We start from the raw sequence: 18,346 nt of genomic DNA on the forward strand, positions 1-18,346 counted from the left end.
ATTTGATAAACACACAGAATGCCCAATACACCAGATTGGAATAAAACAGGATATCATGAGTCAGACTTTACGCCAAACCTAAGGTATATCAAACCAATAATGGAAAATCAACCGCACTTGCTGCTTGAATCAAGTACCCATTTGTGTATCTTGAGTATTGTTTCTGTTTTTGATACTTTTCGGTTAAATTCCGGACAGGGCTGTCTTTCTAAGAAACTCTTGTCATCTAGATTTTCCACAACAGTACCACAAAACAAAACAGAGAAGCGTGACGTAATTCTCAAATTGAATACTTGCTGCTATATCAATGTTCTGAATGAATGAGTATTGCACTTTTAAAGAGCTGTTTGAAGGTTAAGACCTGGTTTTTGGGTTATGAATGGGGGTGGGGGAAAAGGGATCATGTATCATTGCAGAAAAGTCAATAATTGGAAATTTAAAACCCATTGCATACATTATAATCGCCTGAAACTATTTTGTAAGACTGGGCTTTAATGCACGTAAACATGTGTTCTTGGCTAATTCTCATGTGTTCTATGGCTGGCTTAGCATGAGCAACAGCAGATGGATGCAATCCGACCAGGACCCCCTGCCTTAAAAGCTAACATATGGAGGCATGAAGCTTTGGCTTTTTTGCTTGGAAATATGTTGGTGTGAGTGTAACCCTTTAGTTGACACATCTCTTTCATTTGTTACTACTATAGCATTAACAATAACGGAAGAGAATTCATCCATTTTAATAACTGATCATTACAAATACGTTAAAAGTAGAGAGTCGTCACATTGAGGAGAAATAGTGCATAGAAATCAAAATTTATATGCATCAATAATCAATTTGTAATCATATTTTAGTCCCGTAAAAGTGAATTGAATACAACCAATGCATCCTGCTGACAGTCACCTATGGATAACTAAGAACAACGAAAAGGCCCACAAATGGATCATGCTCGGCATCACATGGCGAGATCAAAAAACAGCTGTATGGATCCGGCAACAAACCAACGTTCCAAAGAGACATTATGCAAGGTAAGCAAATGTAAATGGGCAGGCCACCTTGCGAGAAGAACTGATAACCGTTGGACGACAAAGACCATCCAATGGCCGCACACAAAACAAAGGTCAAAAAACAAGATGGTGAGACGACCTCGACAAAACAGAAAAATATTGGCATAGAACAGCAGAAGATCGGCAAGAATGGGGGAAGGCCTACGTCCATGAAAAAAAATTATGAAAAAGGAAATCGAATCATGAGGTGCCTGGACACTCCCACCTCGATACAGTTAAAGTGTATTTGTGTATCCTTACCTTCTCTCCAAGAGCTTCTTGGTACATCTCAGCGTTGGCAAAGTAGAGGGTGGCAGAGGAACGGAAGATCAGAATCCCTGGCACACGCTTCACCTGAAACCATTCGGTCAGTTAGAGTTCACTCTCTCAGTGTAGCCTGTTTGCATGCTAATAGTCGCGAATATGTACTAAACCCAAAGTGCAGCTGATGTTTGTAGGTAGTTTGTTACAAAGTTTTGACCAGATGATTAGTCTGGAAAGTTTAGGGATCACCAAAGTTACTACAGTTCACCTTGAGGGGGATGTGACATGTGGACCAAATATTATGGCAATCCATCCAGTAGTTGCGAGATATTCAACATAAAGCTACATTAGCTTAGCTACATTTGAGGTACAATCCGTACAAAATTTGGGGAATTTAATCCAGTACATGTCAACCTCATTTGCTCAGTGCAGTTAAAATTTTGTCCATGTCACATAATTCCTACATAACTATATAAAAATCCTATTGACAGGTTTTGTTCAACTCAAAACATATATATGTTTTGGCTAACACACATTCGCAAATGCAACTAGGCATGAACTATAAGCTAAACACCAATTCACTAGGATTACCCCAACATTGTTTTTTTAAATTACAGATCAGCAAGAAATGAACTCTCTCTGACATGTTTTCTTAAAATAAAATAAAAATAAAATAAAAAATATGTTTAGTGATGTATTGTGTTCATTAATCCCTCATATAAAAGGCAGTGTATCCCAGGGGATTTACAGTCATTCACTTGGTGTGATATTCAAAATACACACCAAGTCTTATTTCTGCCTTCAAAATTAAATATTGATGGTACAACATTTGGCAGTGAGCTCTTACTGTTGAGTTCTGCTTTGTTTGCTTTGAAATTGCCATTAACTACACTTGAATACCAAAGCTTGGTAGGTAATGTAATCTTCTTTCATATTTAAGGCTAAAAATGGGACTAGTAAAATTCAAAGTTTAAGATTAAAAAAAGTTAACACAGAGCTGAATTCCAGTATTGGTTGGGAAGACACAGAGTGGTACATAACTCCCATCAACACCTCTATATTTAATTCTTAGCCATTACTTGCTCTCGCCCCTGTTTTCAGGTTATTGAAATATAATGTGCCATACCTGACTGTAGTCCTCCAGTGGCCTGTAAACATCAGTGCCTGGGACCTGCCCTAATAAGGAGTATGTAGGTCTGAAATACATACAAAACAAACAAGTGTATGAATAATCTGTAACACTTTGTCTTCAGGTATTGTTTGTAAGAGAAGGACCGATTTAATTGTTTGGTGTTGTGACTGATATCTTTTTGTTATACGTGGCACCCTCTCCCAATGAACATGTGTGCGATCATTATACACCACAATCTCTGGTATGTCATTGTGGGTGTGTCTAGCAATGTATTCCTACAGCTGTGTCCTGAAGATGACAGTGAGCAAGGAGAAACCGATGGACGCAGCAAGTCCCAGATCAGGGTTGAGCAGTATGGTGAGGATGAAGGTGGCCACCCAAATCATCTGGAGATTAATGAGATTAACGATGAGTAACAATGGGAAGTAAAACAGGACAACAAATCTAGAGAGCCTTAAATGTCGCACACAATACACATGAAAGGGCAAAAGTGGACATAAAATGTAACTTTGCTATCGTTATAAAATAATTAGAGATCAACTGGAGAAGACAGGATTTGTGCGCACAATAGATCACCATGACTGATTCTTTGTTTGGTCTGTTTACATTTTTGCCCTATGAAAGCAAACCAGACTAAATACAGCCAAAAGTATCAATTTCACTGATTTATACAACAGCTAGTTGTGAACACACCCTTAGATGGTTATCAGTAGTGGATGAAAATGTTAAGATGGACTTGGTTGTTTAACATTTACCATTTACACAGGCCATGAGCTCAATGCAGTTTAATCAGTTTTAGCAAATCTGTCAGTCTCGGGAGTATTTCATCAGTTATATGGACGCAGCCTGTATTCACATTTTTGGCAGAAAAGGAATAACAGGAAAATATAAGTAGCAGCTGCAGTAAAGTGTTTACATGCTTATATTAGGTATGCAAATGCATGTTATCATACAAACCTTATCCTAACAGTAGTATGCTAGTGTAAAATGCTAGCATTTAGCTATCATGCTAACATTAACAAGTCATAATACGACAATATGTTAGCAATAATCCAAAACAATACGTGAAGCTCACAGGAAATTATTATTAGTTTTAGGAAATTTGTGTGCTGGAGGCGTTTTCATAATGAACAGTGTTGATCTGAACAGAGTGTCACAAACAGCATGTGAAGGACAGGGATTTAAGATAACATTTAATCTAAAAAGATGTGAGAACTCAGTGCAGTACATCCTGTTCCAAAAACATTAATGAATCTATCTTTTTTTAAACTTTAACCATTTCCTTGTCTTATTACACTAACCATGTCTATTTTGTTGCTCCTCCACAGTGCACGGATGTCCATGAATTGCTTGATCATGCCATGGAGGTTGACGTAGATGATGGCTGCCAGCACTGCCTGAAAAGTGAAAATGAAATATAAGGCAGTTTATATGGAGTGACCCAGTTTCGAGGCCTAAATCATGATTTTTTTTTTTAGGTTTTATGTTCTCTAGTTTAATAGGCTACAAACAAATGACCAAGAGTCACAAGACCTGAATAGCAGTGTTTAATCATAAAGCTTTACAGCCTCTAACGTACCTTTCACATGATTGACTTCAGATATGTCAGTGTTATTAATTTATTGCCCCTGATCTTTTAATCATTTGTTTTTAATAGTAGCCAGTGGTTTACTGTCTGAAGCGCAGAGAAGGGCTGATTATTCTACAAAAACATTAACTCAGTCTTGGACACATGTATGTGCTCATGCTTGTGCACAGATGTGAACACACATGCAAACACCCCCCCACCCACACACAGTACCTTTGGCAAATCTTCAAAGAGAGTTCCGATCCAGAGCGTGATGAAAAGGATAACTATTGCCGATAGAGCTCCGGCAACCTGCAGCAAAAAGAGAGAGAAGATAGAGGCATGATGAATGGAAATCAGGAGAGAGAGAAAGATCAGAGGAAGGGAGTTAAAGAAGGAGAAGAAAGGAGGAATGATGTAGTGGTTATTAGAGTGAATTGGTACATGATTATGAGATGAGTCAAGGCATCATCAGTTAAAGCCTCTCCTCTCCTCTATAATGGGCCTTGGCTGATTAATGGTGTTGTCAGACTAAATCGGTTTAGCCTCTCAGTGAATCTGTGTTTGTGTAGGTGGACTTCAACGATGTGAGCAAAAATCGATTCCCTAAGTGTTTTTTAATGATGCCACTTATCAGGCCAACGTTAATTATGATCATTTTTTCACTCTGTTTAACCTTTGAGTTAGCCCAGTTCTGTAGCTACAGGCAGAGTAAACTGTTGGTATGAAAATAGTGATCTGAGGAAAGATCTCATGACGTCCTTGTCAAGTTTAAAAAATGCCGGGCATAAAAACCAATAAGTATTTTTTCTAAATGTTGGTGAAATGCTCTTCAGCTATGTGGAATACACACAGTAGATTGTGTAAACTTAATTAAAAAAACTTGAACTTGTACAACACATTTTAGTTTAAATCTTAAAAATAAGTTAAAAGGATTTCCAGATGCTCAGGTCTAGTGGGGAGTCAAAGTAGATCCCAATGGGCTGCAAGGCAATACAATAGTGAGAGAGATTAGAGCACCTCATCCATCCATTTTCATCCGCTAATCTGGGCCGGGTCGCAGGGGCAGCAGGCAAACAAAGTATTCTAGGCGTCCCTCTCCCCACAAGCATTTTCACTTTCTCTTCCTGTAGAAAAACCCTGAGGCGGATCAGGCCAGACAAGATATATAATCTCTCCATTGTGTCCTGGTTCTACCCTGGGGTCTCTTACCAGTTGGACATGCCCGGAAAACCTCCAATGGGACGCGTCCAGGAGATGCCCAAACCACCTCAACTGGCCCCTTTCGATGCAAAGGATCAGCACTTCTACTGCGAGCTCCCACTGGATGTCTGCACTCCGCTATTTCTATAGCTGAGCCCAGCCAGCCTACAGAGAAAACTCCTTTCAGCCGCTTGTATCGGCAGTATCATTCTTTCGTTCAAAGCTCATGACTATAGGTTAGTGTCAGAACGAAGATGGTCTAGATCTTTTCTTCTCAGCTCAGCTATGACTTCATAAGAGCACTATTGAAGGGCACTGCAGCAAAATAAGATCCATTTATACCAACCTGGGTCTTGCCTCCTGTGCTCTCCTGAACCATGGATCGAGACATTGAGCAGCTGACGGCAAAACACTGGAAAACTGCTCCAATGGAGTTACTCAGGCCCAGGGCGAGTAGTTCCTAAAGCAGGAAAAACACATTACTTATATAAGAAACATTAGAGGTAGGGGGGAAAATTGATTCATGGCTGCCAAGTATCGATATTTATTGTTTTTTTGTTTTTTTCGTAACAATATCGTATCATGACTCAAGTATCGTGATAAAATTGTATCGTGGGGCCTCTGCTGATTCACACCTCTACAAGATATCGACTTAAAAGAGCAGATCATCAAGATTCCATCCATCACTTCCCTACCTGGTTGCTGTCCACATTGTATCCATATTTTAGTGCGAAGATTCGTCCCAATGAGATTGCAATGCCGTAGCCAACCACTGCCAGAGCGAAGGCATCCCCGATCACCTGACCAAACAGAGAGGCAGTTGGGAGAACAGGAGGCTGGAGGCTGGTGAATAGAAAAAATCACCCATTACAAATACTTTTATGAGTATAAACACATTTGTGTATTTTTGGTGTGTGTGTTTCTCACCCTGAGGGAATCAGTCCCACCACATCCACTCCATATTTCTCCTTCAAGTTAACTTGCCATGAGACCACTGTAGCAATAACAACCTGGAGAAAACCATAATAAGTGATGAGTTAGTGGGTGTAACTATAATTGCATGTTTTGTTGTAAGAAACTAACTGTCCATGAAGTATATTAGAAGAATACTCACACCAAGCAGCTCCACAGGTATAGGAACAGGTAGTTTTTTACTCAAGTATGCGTTGAGCTCCTTGGCGAGGATGAGGCAGACGATCGTAACTATACTGACCACAAGAGCACCAATGTTTGTCTGTGGCATGAGAGAGCATATCTCCAACACAGTCTGGAAAGAAAGAAGTAATATAATTATTGTTTAAAAGCTCAAGAACCAATTAGGTGTTATGACGGTGTTCTTCCTTACATATATCAATGAGAGGGGTCCACTGTATCTCACAGGGCTGATGCCGAAGGTGTATTTGAGCTGGGACACGATGACATGGATGGCAGCTCCTGTGGTGTAGCCTCTGACCAGCGGCTCAGACAGGTAGGTCACAACAAAACCAAACTGGACTAAACCAAGCAGAATCTACAAACATTATAGAGAATGGAAAAAAAACACAGGGAGCTTTTAATTTGACACTCACTCACTCCTGTGCATACAATGAACATTTATGGAATTAGAAACTGGTTTATCATAGGTGATTGTCAGTGTATAGCATCACAGTGATACAAGGAAAAACTTTTGCCCAAATAACCATCATGCCTACACCATCATAACTAATCAACAACAATTCAGCCTGGACTGTGCAGGAGTTTTTAGCTGAAAGGCACAACGCACACCACCGCTCAAAAGTTTGGGGTCACTTAGAAATGTCCTTATTTTTGAAAGACAAGCACATTTAAAAAAAAAATAATAATAACAGACATACAGTCTAGACATTGTTAAAGTGGTAAATTACTATTAAAGCTGAAAACGGCTGACTTTCTTATGAAATATCTATTATATATTGTCAGCAACCATCACTCCTGTGTTCCAGTGGCACATTGTGTTAATCCACGTTTATGTATTTGAAAGGCTCATTGATCATTAAAGCATCTGTGCATTATGTTAGCACAGCTGAAACGAATTTGTGCTGATATGAGAAACAATAAAATGGTCCTTCCTCAGGCTGGTTGGGTATCTAGAGGTAAAGTTGGTGATTTGTACAGGTTAAAATTGTTATTTCTACCCTTGTCAATGTCTTTACTATATCTTCGATCCGTTTTCATGGAAAACAACACACACATTTTCTGGGTGACCTCAAACTTTTGAGCACTAGTGTACATATAGATTCCTGTTGATTGACAAATACAGATGAAAGTAGCTCCCCTTCATGCTTCAAGTGATCTGTAATTTCTTGAAATTGATCCTAACAGCTAAAAGCTTTTGTTGACATGTAATGGCTGTCTGTAAAGAGCTCTGTAAGTTTTAAGTATATGTATAGTACAATGTATTTTATTTTGATTCATTGGCAGTGATGACAGCACATTTGACCATGCTGTGAAACATCACAACCTGATTGGAAGATTCCTCAAAAATACTTGATTTCCAGACAAGAGAATAAGTAAGTGTAATTTACCTGAAATATTCCAGACAAGAAGGTGACGGCCGCAGCCACTCGGACCCTCTCTGCATCCAGCGCGATGGTATCAACCGTAGTGGAGTTGGTCTCATTGTTCCATATCATGAAGTCAGATTCTGGGGCTAATCGCTCTATTACCCCTCCTAGCATCACACTCAACACTGCAAATGTTCCTGAAGAAGGGAGATGGAAACTTACGTTTTGCTGGTCATTATCATTGGATTTGTCAGAGACACAAATTGGTCCTGATAGCCAATTTTGCCTCGGCTTCTTGCTATGACTGCTGGGGTCCTATGTGCGTACATTGTCTTCTGACAAAGTGTTCTGGTCACGTTAGATGGTTCCAGAAGTAAAGGTCCCATTCATTTTCCCACTGGAAATGTCACATTTCTTATAGTTTGAGTACTTCTATGACTTGAATCAGCATGCAGCTCTTTCAGACTCATCATCAGGACAAAATATTAACAAATCTGCTTATATTTAATCATGAATATAAAAAAATTATATAGAAATACCTATGGTTTGAAATCAGGTTTTTAGGTACTTTAACAACATGCATGATGATTTTGCAATGACTTTTCTTCCAGAAATCGATAGAAGAGAATATATTTTCCTTAACCCTCCTATTATTTTCGTTTCTCAGGAACATCAATAATGGTCGTGGGTCAATTTGACCCGGGGGATTTTTAATTATACAAAAGTGGCAGAAACTAAAAAATCCCAATAAATATTGTTTATATTTGACTCCATTGCTAACTATTTCAATCAATATTTAGTGCAATGGTGTTCTTTACCTCTCACAGATTATGGTGCAATGAGGATAATTCACTCATTTTTTTATAATATATATATATATATATATATATATATATATATATATATATATATTACATTTTAATGTTTTTTCTTTTTATGAAAAACTACTTTTAACTAATTTTGTTTTACATTTTTAAACTTTGAAATTGGTCAATTTGGCCCGCAACATAACAGGCCTAAAAAGCCATGAGCTTCAGCTAGAGATTCTATACTGTTTGTCTATGCTTTAAACCTAAACGTGATTAGAGAAGATAAAAAAAAAGGATTATTTCAGTTTGTTAGTAATCATTGTGTTAGATTAATCCTCTCTTTGTCAAAATGACCTGGTGTGCAGATACAGCAAGTGTTAAAGTACAAACCGATTGAGATGTGCTTGGACGTTCCAAAGATGAAGTAGAGCAGGACTGGGTAGAAAGATGAGTAAAGGCCAAATACCGGAGGAACAGCTGCTAGCAGGGCATAAGCCATACCTGCAGGGAGAGCAGAGCATAAATATGGTTTCCTACAATATCGTAATATTTTACAGCTATTGTGTAGAAGGGTAACGTACAACCTGCAGATTACCATTTAAAATCAATAATTTATGACAAAATCTCTTCCTTTATCTCTTCCATCTGTTTTCCCCTCTCTACTGAACTGAACCTCCATCCTCACCCTGCGGCAACTGCATGATCCCCACACTGATGCCAGAGATCAGGTCCCCCAGAGCATTTTCTCTGATGGAGTAACGAGGCAGCCATGATAGAACAGGAACACTACTCAGCAGGCAGCTCTTCAACCTGGGACCAGAACACCTGAGTTTGTGTGTCAGGGATACAAAAAGGAGATACAGAAAGAGTGGGGTTACATATTATTTTAGGGATATACTTTGATGTCAGCGTACATGACATGTCTGAACTTCAGGCGGATTTTTGGTGTTGTTTTGACCCACATTATACTGTTGACCTATATTTTTCCCATCTAAAAAAGTTAATAAATTATCTTTTATCCTCTCTGTCTGTCAGCTGTATGTTTACAGGGTATGTTATGTAAGCATTACAGACTCTCTATACAGTAGTCTTACATTTAGAAGCACATGACTTGCTGTTTTTGATCCCAGACATGGATGTGGTTTTGATCCTGTTTTATCTCTATATATTTGAATATTTTTGACATAAAGTACTTTAACGTAGTTTTCATGAATGCATGCATGTATGTTTATATGTGTGCTTATGAGATTTTAATTAACTTTTAATTACTTTCATGGTGTATCTATCTACCTGGCTAAAGACCTTTTGACATGCATACACCAAAAAAAGTTCTCCAACCTAAACCACAGAATAGGTCGTGTGTCAGAACAACCCATTGCAACACAAATGCATGTAAAGCAGTTCGTGCTTCGCGGCTTACAGTTTAGCGGCACATCCTAAAAATAGCACACGTCATTATACATACATGTAAGGTTTGCGGTTGTACAAACAGCTGCAGTTTCTGTGAATTTATGTTATAAAACCATTGACCTAGGTTTAGGGCAAAAAACGTCCTGGTAAGGCGTTTTGAATGACAGTTTAAACAGTAAATTACTGTCATGTGAATGAAGACTAATGTAGAGTAATTCCTGTGTGAATGAAGACTAATGTAGAGTAATTCCTGTGTGCTTTCATAGGAAAATAAATGTACAATACAGAAAATGTCTGTATGTGCAGAGAGTGGGGGGTATTTTACCTCACTGACTTTTTGACCTTCTCAGCCAAAGATGGTTTTGAATCAGACTTTTCTGCAATCTCCTCCACTGCTCCTTCGTCCAGGATCTCCCTTTGCACACTGTAGCCCATCCGTCTCCTCTCTGCCATGGCTAAAACTAGCTGCAACATAAACAAAAAACGTATTTTCTGTGAAATTTTCTTTGTTTTTTGCAGAAAATCTATTTTTTAATCATCATTGCACAAATGCGGTCATTAGACAATACCCTTTTTAAAAAAATCAGAAACATATTACTATTTTCTCCACCTTCAAATCTCAGCTCAAGACTCACTTATTTAGATTTGCCTCTTCTGTTTGACCTTGCCATCCTATTTTTTGCTCTGTTTGTTGTTTTTATGTAGTTGTTTGTTTTTATGTAGCTTATTGTGTTTTGTTTTTATCTAGTGTTTTTTGCTCTGTTTGTAAGGTGACCTTGAGTGACGTGAAAAGCGTCCATAAATAAAATGTATTATTATTATAATTATTATTATAAGATCTTAATCTAAATGTGTTTTGACACAATAACAGCTGTAAAAATACATTTTTTTAAATTTAATGTTCAGTCAAGTCGTGATCACGATCTCTCTGGGACTGAACTGTTTGAAACCTTTGATAATAAGTACCTTGTGAGTCCGAACTGTATCAATAAAATGTTTTATGTTGAAAGCCCCTGAGATTAACCTTCCGTTTAGTGTAGCTTTTCAGAGTAAGCGAGCGATATGATGCTATCGCTTCTATGCTTATGTCCTCTTTCTGTTTTTCCAGTTCAGAGAAAATAGATCTAACTCCAAGTCTGGTCAGGATCTCAATGAAAAACTTCAGCCTAAATTAAAAAAAGAAAAACATTCCTTCAATCCTAAAATGGAACATCCCTCTTTTGATGAATTAATCCTCTCTGTGTGCAGTGGTCCTGAGGCTTCAAATTAAATCTGCTGTAGAGTTTCCCACAGATCCAAGTAGCTCCAAGTGGTACCAAACGTCATGTTGTGATTGCTTTTTTGTCGCAGTCCACAAATGAAGTAATGGTTTTATTTTTAAATCGACAATTTTCTCCCTTACATATTCCTCTTACTTCTCTATGTCCTCTCTTCTTCACTTGTTCGAGGGTGAGACAGTCTCTGTCTGCGTCGTGGCTCCACTGCTGTGCCTTGAGACCTTGAAGACAAATCTAGATACGAAACTGTATATTGTTTTGAAGAGAGGGTGCAAAGTTCCAAACTGCTGTTGCTTTTGTACAGAGGTGGTGGAGACGGAAATGGGGCAAATTAACATTTACATAGCAAGTTATTTTAACAATTTGGTAGTTATTGTCACGGTGGCCTTTTAATTCATTGTGCCAATAACCTTTTTGCACTTTAAATATTTTTTTGATAAATTGAACCAAAATATTCTTAATGTTAATTTCACTTACAGGTATATACAGCATGCAATACATACACAGAAAACTAAACAAATGAGAGCTCAGATGACTACAGACAGAACTGCTGTACATACAGTAATGTATTCACTTTAAACTGGACATAATCTTTATGTCATTCCTTGTATCCGCGTGTGATAAGATTAGTCAGCCATTTGTCGCTCTGTCAGGGTTGTTCTTGTTAATTTATGATAACACCAAAGTAGAGTGAGTGGGAGGGGCTGCTTTATCACTGGAACCACATATACTGGTTAACTAAGTAGCACAGACAATATGCTTTCTTAAAGACACAGTGTCTTCTTTAGGTTCATCAGTGGACAATGACATTTTTTATTGCTGAGTCACACTTTTGTCAGTCATTTATTTCCTCCCAGTGAATCAGAGAGCTGAAACTGTTAAATCACTCAAACAACAAGACAAGGTATAAACTAAGGCTGAATAATGTTTGGTAAGTGTACAAAATTGTGGCCAAACTGTTACAAAGATAGTCAGTGGTAGTGTGAATTACTGCTTGTTAAATGTTTAATTGTAATTTTCTGTAGTGGTCATGGTAGATTTTTTTAATAAAGGTGTTAGAGCTCCAACCTTCAGCGCCTCCCGTTAGAGGTGTTCCGGGCACGTCCAACTGGTAGGAGGCCCCGGGGAAGACCCAGAACACGGTGGAGGGATTATACCTCTCGTCTGGCCTGGGAACACCTTGGGGTCCCCGAGGAGGAGCTGGACGTTGTGGCTGGGGAGAGGGGCACCTGGAATGCGCTGCTTAGCCTGCTGCCCCCGCGACCCGGCCCCGGATAAGCGGACAAGAATGGATGGATGGATGGATGGATGTGTTGGAGCTCACCATGGGCTATTGTTATTTTAACTCAAACCACCAATTGTACTTTTTCTTATATGTGCAATTTGCAAGATATGTGAGGCCCCAGTGGCCTAATGGACAAGGCACTGGCCTCCTAAGCCAGGGATTGTGGGTTCGAGTCCCATCTGGGGTGACTTACAGCAGAGTGCTGCAGCGGAAGTGTGCTGGGCCCATATCCCAGTGGAGTCAATGGATCGAAAGCCTCCTCTGCTAACAGCTTTTTAGGTCTGGGCTCATTCATTGCTGTCTGGTGGACAATCCCATAGATCATCCAATCCAAACTAGAGGTAGATGGATCAAAATCATCCTCTGATAACAATATTGCACTGCTTGGTCTAGCATACACATTCCTGCTTCAGCTTCCAGAGACCTTTCTGACCAATGAGGTTATCACACCTGGGCACAATAAACTTCAACTTGATTCCTGGGAGACTGAGTTTGGTGACTATGTCCATTGTTGGAGAACAAAGAGATACAGAATGTTGTTGCCTTCACATTCAAATCAGTCCAATATGTACAAATGAACAAAGCCCATCTGTGGCATTCCTGTGGTACCAAAGCCTCCTTTAGCAAGATTGTGGGATCAAATCCCAGCTGGGTTGATTTACAGCAGATTGGCCTAGTGTGCTTAGCCCATAACCTAGAGGTTCTTAGCTCAAACTCACTATGGGCCATTGCTGTTTCAGCTCAAACCACCAATTGTATTTTTTTGATTTGTGCAATTTGCAAGATATGTGAAGCCCCAGTGGCCTAGCGGACAAGGCACTGGCCTCCTAAGCCAGGGATTGTGGGTTCGAGTCCCATCTGGGGTGACTTACAGCAGAGTGGTGAGGCAGAAGCATGCTGGGCTACATCCCAGAGGTTGATGGATCGAATGCTTCCTCTGCTAACAGCTTTTTAAGTCTGGGCTCATTCACTGCTGTCTGGTGGACAATCTGGTAAATCATCCAATCCAAACAAGAGGTCGATGGATCAAAATCATCCTCTGATAACAATTCTGCACTGCTTGGTCTAGCATACACATTCCTGCTTCAGTTTCCAGAGACCTTTTTGACCAATGAGGTTATCACACCTGGGCACAATAAACTGCAACTTGATTCCTGGGAGACTGAGTTTGGTGACTGTGTCCATCGTTGGAGAAGAGAAAGATCAGGAATGCTGTTGCCTTCACATTCAGTCAGTCCACTATGTGCAAATGAACAAAGTCAACCTGTGGCATACCTGTGGTACCAAAGCCTCCTTTACCAAGATTGCGGGATCAAATCCCAGCTGGGTTGATTTACAGCAAATTGGCCAAGTGTGCCGAGCACATTACCTAGAGGTTATTAGATGGAACTCACCATGGGCCATTGTTATTTCAGCTCAAACCACCAATTGTATTTTTTTTATTCGTGCAATTTGCAAGATATGTGAGGCCCCAGTGGCCTAATGGACAAGGCACTGGCCTCCTAAGCCAGGGATTGTGGGTTCGAGTCCCATCTGGGGTGACTTACAGCAGAGTGCTGCAGCGGAAGCGTGCTGGGCCAATATCCCAGTGGTCAAAGGCTCGAAAGCATCCTCTGCTAACAGCTTTTTAGGTCTGGGCTCATTCACTGCTGTCTGGTGGACAATCCCATACATCATCCAATCCAAACTAGAGGTCGATGGATCAAAATCATTCTCTGATAACAATATTGCACTGCTTGGTCTAGCATACACATTCCTGCTACAGTTTTCAGAGACCTTTTTGACCAATGAGGTTAGCACACCTGGGCACAATAAACTGCAACTTGATTCCTGGGAGACTGAGTTTGGTGACTGTGTCCATCGTTTGAGAAGAAAAAGATCAGGAATGCTGTTGCCTTCACATTCAGTCAGTCCACTATGTGCAAATGAACAAAGTCAACCTGTGGCATACCTGTGGTACCAAAGCCTCCTTTGCCAAGATGGTGGGATCAAATCCCAGCTGGGTTGATTTACAGCAGATTGGCCTAGTGTGCTTAGCCCATAACCTAGAGGTTCTTAGCTCAAACTCACCATGGGCCATTGCTATTTCAGCTCAAACCACCAATTGTATTTTTTTAATTTGTGCAATTTGTTAATATGTGAAGCCCCAGTGGCCTAATGGACAAGGCACTGGCCTCCTAAGCCAGGGATTGTGGGTTCGAGTCCCATCTGGGGTGATTTACAGCAGAGTGGTGCAGCGGAAGCGTGCTGGGCCCATATCCCAGAGGTTGATTGATCAAAAGCATTCTCTGCTAACAGCTTTTTAGGTCTAGGCTCATTCACTGCTGTCTGGTGGACAATCTGGTAAATCATCCAATCCAAACCAGAGGTCGATAGATCAAAATCATCCTCTGATAACAATATTATACAACTTGGACTTTGAATGTGGATGACTGTGGAAAAATGCTGACTGAACACTTGAGCAATTAAGAAAGGGTCATGAATTATCGCATTATCATCACCAATTTTATTAATAGAGCTTTTATCAGAGGTATTTATTATGGATTTTGAAGCGTTCCAGAATTGTTTAGGATTTTTAAACTTATTGGAGAGACATTCCTTGTAATAATCAGATTTTGCGTTGCGGGTCATTGTCTTGGAAAGAATTGTTCGTTTCCTGTATGTTTCCCAATCAGCGTTTTCCCTTGTCTGCCGAAATTTAGCCCTGTGACAGGTAAACAGCTGTGGTTTCCTGTTGACAATGACACTCAATGTGGATGGATACCAGGGAGTATTTTAAATTTAACTCCTGAAGTCTCCGTTTAACAGGATCAAAGGAGCGGCGTTTCTTCATTAGATCGGCTCTGAAGTCAGGATATATGTGTATTTGGTTACCTTGAAAGACCAGCTCCCTCTTATCTCTGGCAAGACAGAGGACTTTTACCTTATCCTGGAAATTGAGGAGTTTGATCAGGACGGGTCTTGGACCTGCTCTGTCGTTGTGGCGGAACGTAGGCGTGCGGTGAGCTCGCTCAATGACCAGAGGAGTGGGAAAGTTTTCCGAGCTGAATAACTGAGGAATTAACTTGGACATAAACTCCAGGGTATCGTGGCCCTCCGCGGATTCAGGAATCCTTACAAAGCGAAGGTTGGAGGCTCGGCTTCGGTTCTCCAGGTCCTGGATCTTGTCCATCAGGTAGGCATTGTCCTTAGTTAGCTCCTTAGTCAGCGCGCTGAGATTTGTAACGTCGTCCTCATTTGCTCTGACCCGCTGCTCTAGTGAGGCCACATGTTCTCCAAGAGTCTCCAGAGAAACCTGAATGTTGCACAATTTAGTTTGAATGGGATCCACCTTTGAATCGAGATGAGCGAGCATTTCAGTTTTGATTTGTTGTATGCCATCCCACAAAGTCTGTAGGGAGATCTGGCTTTGTTGATCAGCTGCCATTGTTTGCAGTTTTAGTGTTATCAAATGTTGTACCAAACAACAAGCAGGACTTAAACACTGCGATGCGACAGAGGTGTGAATAGTATAAGTAGGATTGTTTGTCGAGCTATCTTACGAGAGCAGACCTGCCTGCGTTGCGCTCCCTCACGCTGCGGCCATTTTTTAAAAACATCATTGGAAGCGTTCATTAACTTTTGATGGTGCAGCACTACACTTAATCTGGATGTGTAAGGCCATCCCTATATGTGTAATTCAAGACTAAATAAACTGTCTGTCTGTAAAGTGATACAAGGAAATGGTTCTTCATGGCCTATCATGTTCATCCATCATTAAAGAGTAACTAACCATCTAATTTTTTTCTAACCCTAATGGTTAAACTTCACACCTCACTACCCTGATGTACGAGGTGTCAAGCACGCTGTCAGGTGTGGTTACAAAACAACAAAACACTGTGTTTCAGCCTGGTGTTATGAGCCTATTGGAGTAACCTATAAGTGTCCATCTGTGTCACAGACACAACCAGCAATCAGCTTATTACATTACATGTCATTTGGCTGACGATTTTGTTCAAAACAACTTACAATAAGTGCATTCAACCTGATGGTACTAGCCTCAGACCACAGGAACCAAGTAAGTACATAACTTTAAGAGTCATCTGTAATCGCTACAGGAGTGCTATATGCTAAAGAAGAGAAAAAGAGAAGAGTAGAGTTTTATATATATATATATATATATATATATATATATATATATATATATATATATATATAGGTGACCATGTCTTAACCGAGGTATTGTTGGAAGAGCTAGGTCTTCAGCCTGCGGCAGAAGCTTGTTTCACCAGGACAGAGAAAAGTCTGGAAGAGTTTTTTTGGCGAGTCGCCCCACGAAGGGTGTGAGTCGCCAGCTGTTTGGCTGATGCAGAGCGGAGAGGACGGGCAGGGGTGTAGGGTTTGACAAGGTCCTGGATGTTAGCAGGGCCTGAACCATTAGCAGCAGAGTACGCCAGAGCTAGAGTCTTGAAACGAATTCGCACAGCCACTGGTAACCAGTGGAGGGAGCGGAGGAGTGGTGTTGTGTGTGAAAATTTGGGAAGATTGAAGAACAAATTGGACAGCTGCATTCTGGATGAGCTGCAGAGGTCGGATGAATTTGGTAGGCAGACCTGCCATGATTGATTTGCAGTAGTCCAGGCGTGAGATGACCAGCGCCTGGACCAGGATCTGAGATGCCTTCTGGGTGAGAAACGGGCGGATTCTCCTGATGTTATGCAGCAAGAATCTGCAGGATCTGGTGGTAGTGTTTGAGGTGAGGGACAATTGGTTGTCGAGAGTCACACCAAGGTTTTTAGCGGTCTTGGTGGAGGTAACCACTGTGTTCTCGACAGTGATGTGGAGGTCAGTGGTGGGAGAGCCCTTCCCTGGGAGGTAAAGTAGCTCGGTCTTTCCCAGGCTGAGTTTGAGGTGGTGTGAGGACATCCACTGGGAGATGTCGGCCAGACATGCGGAGATACGCATGCACAATAAGCGGCGCTGTGCACAGTTAGCAACAGCTGCCGCATTTGTTGTGCTGCTGAACAGTGATTCGATGACTGTCAGACCAAGTCGGAGGTGTGTGTTAGACATCACGTGCCACGTCAAATATCCCGCTTCGCCCCGATGGCCCGTTCATAGCGCTCCCGCTTCCAAACGTCCCACCAATTTTCCGCCTCTGTGACTACCTCTGGAGGTGGGAAATTGATGGCATCATTTGATCCCGGCATCCCACTTCAGGCACATTCATAGTGGAGGCGAGACATTACAGAGACGTAAATGTCCCGGCGTGAAACGGCACTATGAAAAGGGCTTTTATCTCTTCATTGTTGTGCCACCTCTGCCACTGCTACGGTGACCTCAGGGGCCATTGTTATATTATTCTAAGCTGATGTCTGTGCTACCCCATTGTTTCTGTATAGTGAAAGAGATGGATCATCAAGCCCCAGTGGCCTAATGGATAAGGCACTGGCCTCCTAAGCCAGGGATTGTGGGTTCAAGTCCCATTGGGGTGATTTCCAGCAGAGTGGCGCAGCGGAAGCGTGCTGGGCCCATAACCCAGAGGTCGATGGATCGAAACCATCCTCTGCTAGTTGCATTTTAATAGCAGCTGTTTACCTTGAAGATATTTCATTTATTTGCTGTGAGCAGTACCCCAAGTACAGTAGAAAGAGGAGTAATCAAGAGTGAAATGTCATCTCATCGTCAGTGTATAGCACATGCGCATTGTAACTGGAGCTGTGATTTTGACCCTTTGACTACTCGTCTTTCAACCCGCCTTGCCGTACCCTATGAAGTGCCTAGAAAAATCCTGCTTGTGAGGTGTTAACGTGACACCTGTAAATTGGAGCTACAGAAAATAATCTTGAACTGT

At 40.9% G+C, this 18,346-nt stretch overlaps 1 protein-coding gene and 5 non-coding genes across 7 annotated transcripts in view; 5 read left to right on the forward strand and 1 right to left on the reverse strand.

The window, feature by feature from the left end:
• LOC131972282 (solute carrier family 26 member 6-like) overlaps positions 1 to 10,399 on the reverse strand; it is a 28,003-nt gene extending 17,604 nt beyond the window's left edge. For both annotated transcript variants that reach the window (XM_059334088.1, XM_059334087.1), the window contains exons 1-14: positions 10,277 to 10,399; positions 9,227 to 9,366; positions 8,932 to 9,042; positions 7,754 to 7,929; positions 6,556 to 6,720; positions 6,325 to 6,477; positions 6,138 to 6,220; positions 5,906 to 6,053; positions 5,557 to 5,670; positions 4,242 to 4,319; positions 3,742 to 3,837; positions 2,720 to 2,826; positions 2,435 to 2,504; positions 1,306 to 1,398 (exon numbers count right to left, since the gene is read on the reverse strand). In XM_059334088.1, the coding sequence (XP_059190071.1) occupies positions 1,306 to 1,398; positions 2,435 to 2,504; positions 2,720 to 2,826; positions 3,742 to 3,837; positions 4,242 to 4,319; positions 5,557 to 5,670; positions 5,906 to 6,053; positions 6,138 to 6,220; positions 6,325 to 6,477; positions 6,556 to 6,720; positions 7,754 to 7,929; positions 8,932 to 9,042; positions 9,227 to 9,366; positions 10,277 to 10,386 (1,644 nt within the window). In that variant the 5' untranslated portion in view covers positions 10,387 to 10,399. The remainder of the gene's footprint in view (positions 1 to 1,305; positions 1,399 to 2,434; positions 2,505 to 2,719; positions 2,827 to 3,741; positions 3,838 to 4,241; positions 4,320 to 5,556; positions 5,671 to 5,905; positions 6,054 to 6,137; positions 6,221 to 6,324; positions 6,478 to 6,555; positions 6,721 to 7,753; positions 7,930 to 8,931; positions 9,043 to 9,226; positions 9,367 to 10,276) is intronic.
• A 2,228-nt stretch (positions 10,400 to 12,627) lies between these two features.
• On the forward strand, positions 12,628 to 12,700 carry trnar-ccu (transfer RNA arginine (anticodon CCU)). Its single transcript has one exon. It is a non-coding gene; the product is annotated as a tRNA-Arg (tRNA).
• Positions 12,701 to 13,306: 606 nt separating this feature from the next.
• Positions 13,307 to 13,379, forward strand: trnar-ccu (transfer RNA arginine (anticodon CCU)). The gene has a single exon. It is a non-coding gene; the product is annotated as a tRNA-Arg (tRNA).
• A 602-nt stretch (positions 13,380 to 13,981) lies between these two features.
• trnar-ccu (transfer RNA arginine (anticodon CCU)) lies at positions 13,982 to 14,054 on the forward strand. The gene has a single exon. It is a non-coding gene; the product is annotated as a tRNA-Arg (tRNA).
• Positions 14,055 to 14,656: 602 nt separating this feature from the next.
• Positions 14,657 to 14,729, forward strand: trnar-ccu (transfer RNA arginine (anticodon CCU)). The gene has a single exon. It is a non-coding gene; the product is annotated as a tRNA-Arg (tRNA).
• Positions 14,730 to 17,992: 3,263 nt separating this feature from the next.
• On the forward strand, positions 17,993 to 18,064 carry trnam-cau (transfer RNA methionine (anticodon CAU)). The gene has a single exon. It is a non-coding gene; the product is annotated as a tRNA-Met (tRNA).
• Positions 18,065 to 18,346: the final 282 nt, after the last annotated feature.

Source organism: Centropristis striata, chromosome 5 (assembly GCF_030273125.1).
Source record: "Centropristis striata isolate RG_2023a ecotype Rhode Island chromosome 5, C.striata_1.0, whole genome shotgun sequence".
NCBI classification, from domain to species: domain Eukaryota; kingdom Metazoa; phylum Chordata; class Actinopteri; order Perciformes; family Serranidae; genus Centropristis; species Centropristis striata.